This window comes from Chelonia mydas, chromosome 8 (genome assembly GCF_015237465.2).
Source record: "Chelonia mydas isolate rCheMyd1 chromosome 8, rCheMyd1.pri.v2, whole genome shotgun sequence".
NCBI lineage: Eukaryota > Metazoa > Chordata > Testudines > Cheloniidae > Chelonia > Chelonia mydas.
Window position 1 is genome coordinate 98,624,843 of NC_057854.1, and position 16,442 is coordinate 98,641,284.

The 16,442-nt window shown below is 49.7% G+C and overlaps 1 protein-coding gene across 2 annotated transcripts in view; it reads right to left on the bottom strand.

Annotated features, from left to right (window-relative positions):
• Positions 1–16,442, bottom strand: part of SLC5A9 (solute carrier family 5 member 9) — a 47,495-nt gene that overhangs the window by 24,478 nt on the left and 6,575 nt on the right. For both annotated transcript variants that reach the window (XM_027824032.3, XM_037907247.2), the window contains exons 3-9: positions 15,339–15,410; positions 8,904–9,008; positions 6,455–6,619; positions 3,433–3,538; positions 2,305–2,385; positions 1,460–1,665; positions 816–951 (exon numbers count right to left, since the gene is read on the bottom strand). In XM_027824032.3, the coding sequence (XP_027679833.1) occupies positions 816–951; positions 1,460–1,665; positions 2,305–2,385; positions 3,433–3,538; positions 6,455–6,619; positions 8,904–9,008; positions 15,339–15,410 (871 nt within the window). The remainder of the gene's footprint in view (positions 1–815; positions 952–1,459; positions 1,666–2,304; positions 2,386–3,432; positions 3,539–6,454; positions 6,620–8,903; positions 9,009–15,338; positions 15,411–16,442) is intronic.

Below are 16,442 nucleotides of genomic sequence, written 5' to 3' on the forward strand. Positions count from 1 at the left end.
AGCGGGAGGAAGAGGGGTGACTCAGGTGAAATACTTTTTACTATTACATCAACGTCATAATGGAACAAACCAGATTCCATGTCTGACTCAAAAGACCCGCCCCTAAAGTCTGTATGGGTCTGTCTACACTGCATTGTAAACTCAGGTCTGTGGGACCTGGGCTTGTGGACTCAGTGTTTCCAAGCCCATGCTTGAGCACCCACACTGCATTGTAAACCTGGGCTTACAGTTGCTGGATGTGCGGACATGTCCATACTGCATTATGTAGACCTTCCGACTTGGGTTTGCGGCTTGACCTGCCTCCACACTACAAATTGACAGGGCTAGGACCCAAGTCACAGCAGGATTGGGGCTCTGATCCACCCCCATAGGAGGTTTCTAGGACCTGGGTCCTGAGTAGTTCTTGACCTGAGTCAGACAGATTTGTGTGTGGATGGAAGGGGGAGTTGGCTCAAACCTGAGTCAGAGCCTGGGCTTAGGGTGCAGTCTAAACATACCCTATGTCTCCATGTCTATCTCTAGCCTACTCCCTTTTGTCTCCTGTTAGATACATGCAGTGTCCACAAGATGGTATTCTGACACCTGCCCCTTGCAACTTTCCCAATGGCTTCTGCCACAGGTGTCCTAAAGCAGCATCCCAAACCTGGAAGTGGAGTCAGGGGCTGGGAAGCTCCATCTGAATAGCTAACGGGTGTGAGCACTATCTGGAGATAAACCCTGGGACAAGATTGCTGAGCTCTGGCAGGTCTGCACTGACACAAGGACATTGTATTCACAACCCACGAACAGTCCAACTGTAAGGAACAGCAGCTTACCTGGGTAAAGAGCTCTGCTGATCATACCAGGCATGACAATGAAAAACATCGAGAGCATTTTCAAATAACCCGCCAGCACCGATCCACCCTTGGCATGGGAGAGGTTCTTGGCAGAGAGAGACCTTTGCACTATAACCTGCCGTCAGTATAAAAATGGAAAGTGTTAAAAGAAAACCCTGCAGAGAGAAAACAGAGTCATCATCTAATGCAGGATACTTTCATCTCAAAGGATCCCAAAGCACTGTGCAAGCCTATGGGAAAATTCTCCTCTCTGATCTGCACTGCAGATCTCTGTTGCATGGTTCACTCTTGCTGACACCAGCGAGGGTCTGATTGCAGGAAATTTTCCCTTGTCCTTCACAGGCATCACTTCATGGTGATGATAGCTGCTCCCCACCATCAAAACAAGCCCCCCACCCCCAACACTCAGAAGCATTGAACTGCAACAGGAGCTGCACAAGCTTGAGTAGCGGAAAGAATGGGCAGAGGCGGTGGCCCCCCAAAGACAGACAGACAGACAGACGGACACACACATTCGTCATTTTACTGACTCTGCGAACAGTGCAGCAGCCTGGAAAGGAAGATACTGGGATGAGAGGCGGAAGGGGAGAAGAGAGAGAGAGAGAAAAGAGACTTAACTTTACCTGATCAGTGCACCAACACCAAGTAGCCAGCACAGAGAGGCCGAAGATAAGCCCAGGCCAAGGAATGTCCCCAGTGACAGGGTTCCTGAGCATGTGGAAGGCGTCAGCGCGTGGGAGGTGACAGGTGGTGTTTGGGACGATGACATTGGGTATCATGGTGCTGTATTTCTCTTTAAGTCCTTCAAACCAGCCGACTTTTTCAAACCCTGAGAAGGAAGCAGGCAGTGGTTTAGGTTTGATGCCCTGCTACAAGGTCTTTCATCCATCTTGTTCTCTCCCCTTCTTGCTTTTTTCCCCCTCCTCTCTTCCTTGCTGTCCTCTCACATAGGTTTTGGTGGCCCAGTTGGCGTGTGTAGTGGGGGTAGCAGGACTGCACCCAGAAACGCTGGGATGCTAATGGGATCTGTGGAATTCTGCAGTGCATTCTGGGTGAGACAGCACCAGCACCGCAGAATTCCCTTAGCAGTGGCATCATTACCCGGACTGGCAAGAAAGTGCCTCTAGAAGCCAGAGTCGCTGATCAAAACCCTCTGGAAGAGCCTCGGCAGGAAAACATGAAACCACAGGAGGCAGCATTTGGGTTACTGTTTGGTAGGCAGGGCTTAGAGCAAAGTGCTAAGGGTCCGTGTTTGTTTCCAATGATTCCCTTGTAAATCCAGAGTAACTCCACAGAGGAAAGCAGAAGAGATGGCTGAAACTCAAAGGAGTTAATGGGCACCAGAGCAGAGTTTGACTCTGAGGGTCTGATCCAGCAAGCTGCTCCATCAACTCCCAAAGGGAGCAAAAGGCGTTCAACACCTTGTTTGACTCAGACTGTAGGTAACACAGTCCCTCGTTCCTCTTACCTATAAAGGCGAGAACCGAAGCCCCGAGTACCATGATCACAGTCTGCAGCACATCTGTGTACATCACAGCCGTTAAACCACCTGTAGGGAGAATGGCAATCAACAGAGTAAGAGAGAGCCAAAGGGTGAGGTAATATCCTTCCAACAGAATTTGGTCAGTTACAGATATTACCTCACCTATCACATTCTTCGACCAACATGGCTACAATCACAGAGTAAGCAGGTCACCATATTTATATAAATGGCCAACTCTTCTGTGTTACCTGTGCGGGAGCTCTCCCCCCTATGAGGACTCCTTCCTAGGTCTCAGTTCTGGCATTCTGAAAGGGGCAACCAGGAGAATCCTAGGCTGGTATTTATCTGGCCCCAATTATCGCACTGCCTGACCACCTCATAATCACCAATGGATCTGAGTCCCACAACACCTCTGTGAAGCACAGGAACATCATCTCCAATTTACCGGAGGGGAACTGAGGCACATATTAAGTCCCTTGCCCACAGTCACACCAGGAGTTGGTGGCTGAGCTGGGAACCCAGGTCTCCAGAGGCACAGTCTGGTGCCCTATCCACTAGACCATCATCAAAGGACCGGCAAAAGATGCAAACAATTGGGCTAGGGTCGGGATATTCTCAGCCTTCTCTGGGGACCAAGTAGCCTTTTATGACCTCAGAAGCACCCTGCAGAAATGATCTGTTCCTAGAGCTCTTCAAAGACTGACTTCCAACTTGGGGAGGCAGGAAGAGCAGGAGAAGTGTTTGCTTCTTAGAGCCAAATGTTCAAAGGTTCATGCAATGGCTGAGCTGTGCAAAATTAATAACTATTATTATTATATGCTTGTTTCACACGCTGCTGTTCAGGGACTGCCTCCCCTCCCTCTCTTTGTGCAGTCCTGCCCTGGAGAGGCGTAACTGAGCCCTAGCATTGCCCTGTTGATCTGCACGTAAGGTTTTTCACCTTAAGTCCATTACTAGGGAGCCTGATCCAAAGCTCAAAGTCAATGGAATTCTGTCCATTAACTCCAATGGGCTTTGGATTGGGCCCAGAATGCACAGAAGTAAAATGCATGGGGGAAGCGAGTCTTCACCAGACTCCAGATCAGTGTGCTGCTTTTAAGGCAGTATCATTACCAGCTATAGTGTAGACAGCTGTCACGGCTAGCAAGATCACGGTGGACAGGTACAGGTTCCAGCCCAGGGAGACTTGGATGAACAGCGCTCCAGAGAAAATATCTGTCTGGAATAAGAGCAAGGAGAATTTGAGTCTCTAGTGGGTTGCATTTATCAGCACTTCCCTGACATAATCGCCAGCCCACCGGAAGGCTCACAACCCATTAGATGGGCAGCCAGAAGGGAGGATGCTTTGAAAGCGAGGGAGGGGGAGACAGAGGGGAAAAGAACAGACACAAGAGGATCAACAAGGTGCACTGGGCTGTGGAGAGCATGGGGCCTGATTCAGTACTGCACTGTGGCTCCGTGTGCCAGGCCTGAGACAAGCAAAAACCCGCCCCTTAGGTTAATACCCCTAGTGTGGGGGGCCTTCTGGGGTGAGATCAGGTTGGCCTGTCCCTCAGCAGCTCTATATCCATGCAGTGGCTTTCAGAAACCATTACAGCACAACTTAGAGCAGCCTGCGAGGGTTGTAAGTGGTTGGCACTTCATTCAGCCAGGGTCAGAACTCCCTGCGCTCTAAGTGGGAAATGGCTTCTGGCACTGGAAAGGGCAACTAAATGAATGCACGGACAAGAGCATGAGTCACTGGGAAACAAGGGAGGGTCCCAAGCACTGTGGGTGTCGTGAATGGTTAGTCTGAGCTCACTTTTCTAGTAGGTGGGGTCATCGGCATCTGTTAGAACATCTTGGTATCACCCTGGGCTTGGGAGACTACATGATCTAATGGTCAGAGTGATGGACTATCAGCTGGACAGACCATGTGTGAGTAGCCAATGTCTTGTGCTTCAACCTGTCTATCTCAAAATGGACCCTAGTCAGCTCCTCACTGGTGTAGATCAGGGCTTCAATAACATTAGGCCTATTTATGCAGGCTGGAGATCTGAACTAGAGCTGCAGAAGCTCCTTGGGTTTTACTTTGTGGAGGGGGATAGTGAACGAGGCCAGATTGAAAAAAAGCAGCACTAAAATTGAGATGCATCCATTGTAAATACAGAAGGTGGCACATAACAAGTGGGGAGGTTTTGTTCTGTATTAATCAACTCAGAAGAAATCTGTAAACCTGCGATGTGGAAAGATGCAGGCACTGTCCATGGGAAAGCGAGACAGAATGGCGTGGTAAAGAGAGTGTTCCTCTCTGTCCCCAAATCATCTCCCTAAAATCCAGCTTCCATTAGACCGCCTGATCTTTACAGCCTTCAGATACACATAGTGTGGTGAGGGGGCCGGTAGGGTGTGTGAAGAGCCTCCTGTACATAATGGAGTATGAGCTTTGTTTTCCCAGCAGGAAATATAAAGAGAACTGCATCCACACACTTTGACCCCATCTCTCACTCAGCTCTCCGCTCTTCCTGGCAAGCAGGAGGATTATGAAACTGAGCAGCAAAGTTATTAACCTACTTTCCAGCAGGAAGTGCGGCATGAAAAATCCCCCTCATAACCAAACCTCCTGCTGTCGAGCCAGCCACTAAATACGCACTCTGAAAACAAAAGGTGTTACCTTAGAGAAAACACCTCCGAGACCAATAAGCTAAACCAGACACACCTGTCAGACGCGTATGAATTAGCCTTAGAAGAGAGGTCTCTGAGAATAAGCAGTGAATACTAAACACACACCACTGAACCGAAATGCATTGGAAAATACTGCTTCCCCCAAAGCCACCTTGTAGCTGTGGTGAGCCTTGGGTAGCTGTAGGCTCCCTCCCTCCCAGTATCTGGTACCCTGCTGTGCAGAGGAGCCTGCAGATGACCACGCTGTGGTTAAGCTCTGATGGGGAGGTGAATGTGAGCTCCATGTGCCAGAGTCCTTAGGGCAGGACCTTGGAGCGAGGCCTTTGATGCCACAGAACCAGAGCCCTAGAGACTGAAGCTCTTTATTTGCCAACGGAATAGGCATGACACAGGCAGCCGCAGTGCAAGCTTACCCAGACTGTCCCACCAGTCTGGTCCACCCCTGGCCTGTAGGGACCACTTCTAGGGTGAAAACGTAGCCCTCTGTCCATGGCCCATTCATTCCTACTTCTCTCAGCCCAGTCTGCTAACCAAATAGCTCCTACTCTGCTGATGGCACCTACGACATACTGTACGGAGGCCAGCTACTCCTCTCACAGAAGCTGACCAGAAGTCACCAGCCCAGAAGGGCGTTTGGGCCCAGATCCTCAAAGGTATTTAGGCTCCAAACTTTCACTGGCGGAAGGATCTGTGAGGATCCGGGCCTTAGTCACTACAGACGTGGGCTGGAAGTAAACTTAGAGATATTGGCTTTGAGACAAAAGACTGTCGTTCCCGTTACCAGTCCCTTGAACTGGCTAGTCCCCTGGGTAATGAATATCTCCTGTGCCTAAGACTTTGCACTCTAATCCTCCCTCCGGGTGCACAGGTAAGTCCCGTTAATGCACTGAGCAGAGAATATGCTCCTTTCTTTGCAGCATGCAAATGATCAGAAGCTGATATTCCTTCATGTGCCATAAAATGCTACTGGCTTGTAACTAATAACGCTTTAAGAACGCTGTGCTTCTTTGCCTTAAGGTGGAATACATTTCCCATTCATCTGACAGATTGAAATAATAGAAGCAATTCGTGAAGATGGAGGGACTAGAGATAACACTAGCTGTTTCCTTAAAATACAATTCTTAAAACTAGAAATTTCAGTAAAGAAAATAATCATAGAAATACTATTACTCTAAGATTATTTTGCAAAGAATTTAATCAACACAAGATGCAATGGATCAGCTCCGCAGACGGTGTACATTACTTTGGTGTACATGGAAGTCAATTTGGAGCTAAGCCAATTTACACCAGCTGAGGATCTTGTCTGATCTGTGGGAAGGAGTATGGGGGAAGCAAGAGGGCATTTATGGTGCATAATGTGTTCCTTAATTATTTGTAACGTTACTGTAAGGTTCACAGAGTGATTACTCTGCCTCTGTCTATGAAGCCAGCTTGCTGTAGACACAATGTTGCTTTTCAATGGGATACATACTGATATCTTGGTGAATATATAGAGAATGAGGGACAGTACGGACATGTAGACTTGAATCCTCTGTCCTCCAAATCTCTTCTTCAGGTACTCGGGCATTGTGACAACTCCTGCAGCAATGTAAACAGGCACAAAAATCCAGCCGAGGGCCAGCAGCGCCCAGGTAGCCTGGCAATGGGGAGGAAGGAAAAGAAAGGGCCATAATTAAACACATGTGACAGACTCTCCACAATGGAAATTCTCTGTACATGCCATGACAGTATCAGACAGCATGGGAATATGGTATCTCTAAGGGAGAGTATTGCTCTGCCATACAGACAGGAAAATCCAGGGACTTGGGGGTTACAAGGGGTAGATGGGTGAATGAGAACAGGATGAATATGGCTGTCAGTACAGTGACAAGCCTTTGGAGATCTCTTGTCTCTCTCTTTTTTACAGGATGTCAGATCCTGTTCCACTTCCTTGCCTCTTTGGCAAGATTTCCACTTCATTGCACTAGGTCTATAAAAGGAGATGTAGTATTTGGTGACCTTTGGTACCAGCGGCATTACCGCTTATGCCAAGGATCTAAGGCCCGGGAAGTTAGGAGCCTAAATACTTTTGAGGATCTGGGTCTAACTGACCTTCAGGCTCCCGGCTTCAGAGAAGCCTTCGAGCATCTCTTGATTTTTGCAGGACGGTATGACTCGGTTAGCAGATGAGGATGCTGAATGAACAGAATCTCTCTGAGCAGCAGAAAGAGAAGCGACAGAAAGACTCTGATGGACTTTTGGACAACTTTCTGTGTGATTGAACTGGATTTGCGCCTGCACATGGTAAAACCAGTGGCAATGCAGATCCAGCATGACATGGATCATTTGTTTTGGATGATGTGTCTTTTGGGAGTTTAAAGTCTTCTCTCTCCCATCACACTCTGCTGCTCCAAAATCCAGCCCAGGCCAAAATGGAGAAGTTAAAATGAGTGGAGTCACGTTTGCTCTCCATGGTCATCAAAATGTATCGATATGTCTGACGGTGCACAGGCCTGCACGTAGACGCCATGTTCTCCTGAAAGGGCTTGTTAGTGCAAATTGGAATTCGCAACGGGACCCAAATCCCAACTCCCATAGGCGCCTTGAAAATACCAGCTGCAGTGAAAATATATACAAGAAAACTGATCTTGGGTGGATTCCTACTTGCCCCTTGGGGATAAATTGGCACCATTACCAGGCTCTGCTCAAGGGAGGCCTTGGAATGGAACAGCAGAGATTCCGAGTTATCAGATTGATGAGTATTGCAGGAAAACTAGCACCAGATTCACTAGTGCAGCTAGTAATTCCTCTTGAGTCGTACATGCTACACCTCGTATTCATGCTCTTAGAAGGGTCAGCGGCTAACCTCCAATTGATTTCAATAGGCCCCAATTCACACCCAGTTGTTGAACACAGAAACACACATTTTGGAACCTGAAATGTTATTACAGTGTTGCTAGCTCTTGTGGTTTTATGGTGTGTGTAGGGTTGTGTAGGTGTGTAGGGCTGCCAACAGTCCCTTATTACAGGGGTTCGCAACCTTTATCTTTCTGAGCCCCCCCCCCCCCCAACGTGCTATAAAAACTCCACAGCCCACCTGTGCAACAACTGGTTTTCTGCATATAAAAGCCAGTGTTATGGATTAGTAAGCAGGGCAATTGCCTGGGGCCCCACACCACAGGGGGCCACGTGAAAGTAAGATGCTCAGGCTTTGAGGGGCCTCAGACTTTAGCGGGGGCCCAGACTTCAGCCCTGCATGGTGGGGCTTTCACTTTTTGCCCTGGGCCCCAGTGAGTCTAATACCGGTCTTGCTTGGTGGCCCACTAAAACCTGCTCGTGGCCTGGATGAGAATTACTGCCTTGTTACAAGGGATGTCCCTTATTTTTTCATCTCTGTACAACAAGATTGGGAGTTGCTGAGCACTGCAAAAAGCAGGAATAAATACCCCTGGCAAATGTAGGCAAGTACTGCTTATTATTAATTATAATAAAATAATAATAAATAACAATAATATCAGGAGGAAGGGTGGGGATGGGGTGCTAAGAACACAGTCCCTTATTTTGAAATACAATGTTGGCAACCCTACTTTTGCGAGATGTGTTGCTTTCCCTAAAGCCCCAGGTCCTGGAATCCTGTTACTATGTGAGAATTTCAACTTTTATTTAGCCTTCATGGCTGCAAAGCACAGCCTAAAAACGTGACTTGGGAGCTCCCTGAAGGTTCAGTAAGCAACAGTTTAAAGAAAAAGAACCACAACATTTACATATTTTAAGTCTCGTGATTTTTAAGACAATCTCGTGATTTTTAGGGGGCCTGATTCAGGAGTTGTGAGCACGGGGTGTGTGTGTGTGTGTGTGTGTGTGTGACAATACTGTTAATAACAGATTCCCACACCCCGTCCCCTTGTAAACTGTAACTCCAGGGCAGCCTGGATTCTTACATTCCACTCGAAGCCCCCGACGGCGAGGCCCCCAGCTGCTCCTGTGCCTGCTAGGCCGATGAACAAGCCACTGCCCACGTTGCTTGACATCAGGGAGGCTCCAATCTGGAAGACACCGCACAGGCAGAGAATGCAGAGAGTCATTGCAAGTCGTTTCTAAGCAACATAAAGCACTTCCCTATGGCCCGTCCTGCTGTCACGTTGGAGCTGCTGTCCGATGGACTTTTTTTTTAAAGGATACCGTGCTTTGACTTCCTAAAGTACTCTAACATATGTGAGTCTGCCCTGTGGTGCCGGCCCTCATCCAGTCAGTTTTCATTCAGTCACTGACTTCAGTGGGAGTTTTCCCTTCGACAGACACCACGGCGGAGTTGTCTTCGTGAATTCCGAGGAGCTCAGATATACCAGTGAGGGATACCATAACAGTTACATAGGTAAATAGATGGATAAGGTCCGAGCACAGATTCAGGATGGGGCCCATTTGAAACAAGCCCTTGTTCCCTTTTAAGTTTATGTATTGTAAACATGTACATTATTGCGGACCTTCTTTATGGCTTATTCCAATCTATGGGTATTCCATGAAGTGCAAGAAATCTCCCCACACACTTATTGCTTTGCCCCCAGAGTATCGATGCAGGCTGCGGGACCCGCCCCAGACGCTGTTGCTCCCTTGGGATCCATCCCACTGGAGATCCCCTTCCTCTGCTGCAGCTGTTGCCCTATGTGCCACCCTGGCAAAGTGGGTGAGATGGAGTCATGTTAACAGGTCCACCTCTAAATGGGGATCCCCAACCACAGCAGAGTCCCCAGGGAAGAATGAATGCAGCTCCAGGTGGTGGCATGTTTTCTGGATGAGGTCTGCAAGCTTGGGGTGGGGGAGGTGCATGTGTGAGAGCAATTTGCATCCTTAAGCTCCACCTACACCTCCCTTGGCCTATTCAGTCCCCGCCCACTGTGCAGGTCACGCCTCCCAGACTAGCAGAGGGGCTAGTTGCAATGTCTGGGGAACGGGCTGGTATCATGGCAGTGTCTGAGATGCCCTACAGGGAGGGAAGGCCCCCTCCATGTGTGATCAGAGTTTGAGTTTAGCTGCTGGTTTGTAAAGCACTTTCAGCTTCAAAGCGTGACATAAATGCACCATGTGCAATGTATCCTCATGTGATCACTCCTCATGCTTATGCCCAGGGCGTGACTCTGCTCCTCTTATTCGCGAGGTGCCCCATTGAAATGCAACCCAACGGGAGTGATGGATGCAGAACTGCCCACATTTGTGAGTGCCTGTCACGTTAGCAGGTGTTGGGCTGATACCACATCTGCAGGGCAGCGCCGCTCGACCTCCCTGGGCTGTCTTATTGGCTGATGTCCGTGCGGCTCAGCAAGATAACCGGAGGGGCAGTTATAAAAATGTCCCTTCAGCGGAGGTTATGCAAATCAAACACTCCCTCGCAGCTGGGGCCCTGGCTGGTGATAGCAGACACCGTGCCCCTGGGGCTCCTTTAAGCTCTGTTCCTTTCGTCACCCTTTGTTAGCAGAAAGGCTCATGTTTGACAAAGATCGATGAAACGCAGGAGGCTTGGATATGCGGGGTGAAAAGGGAGGGGCTTGCGGGCGGACCTTATTCAAATCTCCCTGCTCTCAGAACTTCACAAAGTCAGGGGGTGCAGGCATTTGGCACTATCCCCTGGAAATACTGTGAGACCAACCCCCTTTCTCCCGGTGGGCCAAACCCTGATGTCCTTACAGGCCCAGATCCCCCTGCCCTGGTCAGATCTACACAGGGGATTGTGAGGGAGGAAATCTTTGTGAGAATCCCCCCACAGAAACCCCACCTCCCACAGCATTTCTCTTCCCCCCACCCTTATCCCCACCCAACAGTCTGTGAAGACCTCTCCCCAAACCTAGCATCTCTCTCGGGAGCAGGCCCTGAGCCTCTGCATTGGGCCTTGTGCCCCACCCCAGCTTCCTGGCCACATGGATCTATCAGAGCTGAAACAACAGAGTGTCCCCATTGTGCCCCAGAGGGAACCATGCTGAGATGACACAGTTTCAGCCTTAAACTCCAAGGGATTAGAGGGATGACATTATGTGTAACCTCCTCACGGGTCCTCTCCATCTCCACCTCGTCCCTGTATGGCCCCCAAACCCACGGAGACGCCATTACAGGGTCTAGGATGGGGTTAGGGAGGAGATGGCAGCTGGGATGTGGCTGAAGGAAAGCAGAGGAGCCTCACCTACAGTGTGCCCTCCATCTATGGGGCAGCTGAGGATCATCTGGGCCTTAGTTTTTCCTCCGGAAAAAGCCAATGGACTTCTGACCAAGTAGGAATGGAGGTGAAATCCTGTCTACATGGAATTGAACGGCAAAACTCCCACTGATTTCAATGGGAACAGTGTTGCCCCCTGAGTAGTTATCATGCCAGTATTCCCACTGGGGTAGCCAGGAAGTGAAGGCTTGCAAAAAGAAAAAAAGAAAAAAGGACTTTTGCATTTATAACCTGAGAGAATCCAGTGCCTTTCTATAGGCAAATATTTACACTCCAAGCCTGGATCTTGCGTGGTTCAAGAAACACTTGCATGGAAAGAATGTTGCATGTATCTTAAAGAATGTGTGACCCTGGGAAGGCTGCAACCCATGCATAAATGTGGGTTCAAACACATATAGATGGAAAACTGCAGCAGTCTGGAAAATGCTAACACCTCGGGTTAATTTAACACTGCCCCTAGCATGGTCCAGTGATCCCTTAACTAGAGGAAAGCAAGATACACTGCTCTTCCCATAGAATAAAGCACCCCTGGCTTTAAGTATCACTCTCCTTTGGGACAAAGACTTGCCACACCTCTACAGAGGCCGAATTCATCCCAGGTGGCCACTGACATCAGTGGAGATACACCAGGGATAAATCTGGCCATGCATTGCCAATGCTTTGGCTTCCCTCCTGCGGAAAGTTTGCTTTCAAACCACACCTTGTCTGAACAGCAGATTCCTAATATGAGTTCTAAGCAAAGAGTAATAGAGTTTGACCTGCTCCTCACCTTCTGAGAAAGTTAAAATATTAATATTGCATGAAGCCGGAAGCCGTGGCCAGAACGAACACTGCCCTGCTTCTCCATATAGTAAACTGCCGATTAAAAGGCTGACTGGTGTAACGTGAAATCGTATCTTGGGTAAATATACTGATTCCCAAGGAATGTAAATACCTTCTCTAATCCACACATCCGACTGTATCGGACACCGATGTAAGAAACACAGAAGATGTAGAGCAGTGAGACAGTGGCCCTGTTATTTATTCTGGTAGTGCGTGTGTCCAACTCACAGGAAGACACAGATGCTCCAAGAAAAATAATCCTGAAGCCCTGGAAATGGTTGTCTGTGGTTCCACGGCCCATCACGAGACCATGGGGAGGGTGCCTAATTGACCCTTGTTGCCACTGCATTTATCCTACGGCTTATCCCAGGGGTGGACAAACTTTTTGGCCCGAGGGCCACATCTGGGAATAGAAATTGTATGGCAGGCCATGAATGCTCACGAAATTGGGGTTGGGGTGCAGGAGGGGGTGAGGGCTCTGGTTGGGGGTGCAGGCTCTGGGGTGGGACCAGAACTGAGGAGTTCAGGGTGCAGGAGGGGGCTCCAGGCTGGGGCAGGGGGTTGGGGTGTGGGGGGCGGGGTGTGGGCTCCGGCTGGGGGTGCAGGCTCTGGGGTGGGGCTGGGGATTAGGGGTTTGGGGTGCAGGAGGGTGCTCTGGGCTGGGACTGAGGAATTCAGGGCACAGGAGGGGGATCAGGGCTGGGGCAGGGTTTGGGGCACGGCAGGGAGCTAGGGGTGCAGGCTCCAGGAGGCGCTTTTCTCCAGCAGCTCCCAGAAACAGTGGCATGTCCCCCCGCCAGCTCCTATGCAGAGGCACAGCCAGGCAGCTCTGTGCACTGCCACATCTGCAGACACCGCCCCTGCAGCTCCCATTGGCCACAGTTCCTGGCCAATGGGAGCTGTGGGGGTGGTGCTTGGGGCGGGGGCAGCGTGCGGAGCCCCCTTGCTGTCCCTACACTTAGGAGCCGGAGGGGGCACATGCCGCTATTCCGGGAGCTGCGGCATGCGCGTGCGGAGTGGCTCCCGACCCTACTCCCAGTGGGAGCGCGGGAGCGGGGCAAGCCCCAGACACTGCTCCCCAGCAGGAACTCAAGGGCCAGATTAAATCAGATGGAGGGCGGGATGGGACCGGTGGGCTGTAGTTTGCCCACCCCTTGTTTATCCTCAGACCCCACTCCAGCTCCCATTAAAGTCAATGGAGAAAAACTTCAGTGGGAGAGGGATCATGCCCTCTGTTACACTAATGTAAAATCATGAGTAACATCATCATCATCAATGGAGATACACGGGGCGGGGTTGGAATCAGTGATAGAGGAAAGGCAGGTTCTATGGATCTGACTGCCTTCACTGAGGGTGGTTTTTACACAGAGAGGACTGCAGGCTTCACTGGAGTTACTCCTGGTTTATATCAGTGGAAGAGAACAAAAGCTATAGGCCAAAATCTTCAAATCTGGCTTCCTACCATCAGGCTCCTAAGGCCATGCTTAGACAGCTAAATAAATGAGACTTGACCTTCAGGGTAGCTGAAGCTCGCACCTCAGTCAATGGGAACTTCAGGGCCTCTAAGCTTCTGAAAGGCCACATTGATTTAAGTGCCTGAATCTGGATTCAGGAGCCTCACTTTGGGTTGTTTGCCATTTTTCTTCCACCTTCAGGCTGTTGGCTATGGGATGGAAATACTGTAAACAAATGTGCGCTCTGTCAGATCAGGAGGGGAGATTAGTTCCAAAGTTGGGGGGTCATTAGTTGGAAATGCGGTTTGGCCAACCCTTTGGGTTAAAGTGGAGGGGCTATTGGCACCTCAGCTGATCTCAACTGCTGTGATATCACATGAGAGGCCTGCCTTGGAGACCATCTCTCACGACCAAACCAGTTGGGGTGTTATTGCTCAAAGCTGAAACCCTGAAGTTGCCAGAATGTTGCCACCCAAACTGGAATTTAGCTGGGACGCTGGGGTTAACCTCCCAACTCCTGCAGAGAGTGCCGGGATGCTTCAGTTATCAAAAGTGGTCAGAAGACAGCACCTTCAGCAGCAGAGCAGACCTCCTGCCATGTTGCATCATATGTTTCCTCAGGTGTCAGTATTAAAACAGTCACACCTGGACTCAAGTGGGGCTCAGCGCCTCTGAGAATCAAGCCCAAAGTATCTCGAGTTGGGCTCGGACAACAGAAGCAGGCAAACTCAGAGGCTGCTTTTGATCTAAGCAACTTGCCAGATAGTGAATCAGTAGGAGATCCAAGACTGGAACCCAGCCCTCCTAGCACCCACTCATGTGTTCTAACCACTTGGCCATATTACCTCTTGGAGTAGCCGAGCCACCAGACACAATGAGAAATAAGAACACTAAGGATCCTGGGAAAAGCCAGTTTCCTTTCAACATCTTTTAAACCTTCCACGCTCTAGTCACAAAAACACCCCCTATGCTTTTCCCTAAACATCACCTGGGAGAAATTGGAGCACAGAGCACATGAAAGCAATGACAGTTGTTATCTATATGTACGCCTCTCCAAGAGAAGAGGTTGAAAACTTAGCCTAGAGGATTTATGGGCACTGTGTACACAGAGAAAGAAGTTTTTGGTTGAAAACTGTATTCCTATACCAGCGACTCACTAGAGAGAGATATGGCTGTATATTTTGCAATTGGAGGAAAAGGTTATTTATTCCTGTGACACCTTTATTCTTTTAAAACTTTTAAATAACTTTAGGTGTACCTTTCGCTCTCACAAAAGCGTGCCCTTTAAGAGCTTTGTTCCTTTCTCGTGAATCATTTTGGAGATTTGTATTTTTGTGGTTTGGAGCCAAGTTTTAGTCCTCGCACAGTCAATAGCGTAAACTTTCCCCCACCCGGGGAGGGTAGAGGCAAAGGGCTCTGCTATACGATTGTTTTCTTTGTAGTTTCTACATGATTTTTACGGCATCATGCAGACCTGAGTCATTTAATGCTCCCACTGTTCTGCAGCTGTATGTGAAGTGAGTTGGGAACAGGGGGAGGATCTAAATCCAGCTCCGCATGGGCAGCTGGGGCTGCATCACAGAAGCCACATCACCAGGTATCCCCTTGCCTCTGACCTGAGCAAGAAAGCTAAGAATTGAAAAGACCAGGGAGACTGAACTGTCTGTTTCCTCCAGGTAGGGGTCTCTGTAGCTCAGGGCTTAGGCTCCTGGGCAGAGCTGTGGGGGGAGGGTACTTTGTGGTTGGGGGTCCCTGTAGCTCAGGGCTGAGACTCCTGGGCAGAGCTGTGTGGGGTGGGTACCGCCTTGCTGTGCCTGTCCCCAGACCTTTCTATCAGGTACCTGGATTCGCTTGAAACCCAATTTTTAAGTAACAAGTGGAAGCATCAGACTCACAGGCAACCATGTCATGGACCGTCCAGCCAGGAAATACCCTCCAACTGTCCCCCGGCTTGCCCGTATGGATGACTGAAAAACAGAACAAACATTAAGTGCTTCCCCCCCACGGGTTCCCGTCCATCGCACTGGCCCCGCTCTCCAGTCGTCCTGCCAGCAACATGCTGGGAGTCATCCCAGGTCTGCCCTCCCAGCAGCTGCTAGAATTGACTACCTCTCCGTGTCCAGGCCATCCAGTGCTTTGGCTTCTGGAGGATTCAATAAACCATTTGGCAGACATTCAAGGTGCAGTTAAAACAGGGGAATAATGCACAGTGCTCCAGTACCGTCCAGCGGGGTGAAACCTCCGGCTGTAGCCCATCCATTCCTGGGACGTCGGAGAGCTCACCTTGTCGGAGACCCCAGACTGCGTACTACAGTGTGCACAGGGGATTGCACTGGGGCCATTCTAGGGGGAACTCTGAGTGGAACTGAGCCTTAGGAAGACCAGTCCTTCCCGAGCTTCCCAGGAAATGTACAGCTTGTCCCCTGCATGTTCCCAGCCAACGCTTCTGGCCAGTGAGAAGGGGAATGCTTCCTGTTAGCTCATTATTAACACTAGCCTGAGCTAACAAGCCTCTCTGGTTTCTGAGCTGGGGGCCTGCTTGTTACTTTGCAAGTCGGAAAGCCCCTCGGTTTGTCAGGACATTGTACCCAGAAGTTACCAACCAGCAGTGAGTTGTTGCTCTGCTCTGATTTGTGCAGCAATCTCATCTGCATCTTGGTACCCAGGATATGGAGCAGCATTGCCACTCGGAGGAGTCAAAAGATTTGGTCCATGCTTGCAGCAGATGCATGGGGAACCAGAGACTGGGGGTGCGGAGTGAAGGCCTAGGTTTTCCATTTTCCTTCTCCCCATTCCTATGTATGCTGGCTGCCGGCTTGGATAGAAGCTACCCTCTGACTGGGTGATGGGGCTTCTGAATCCATTTAACAATCTCCCAGTGAGTGCACGTGAGGAGTACAAAAAGACTTCCCCAGCCAGGCCGCTAGGCCACTCTTCCAAGTAGGCTGGGTCAAAGAAAATAGGGATCAAATAATCATCTTTCCAAATTTTCCAATGCC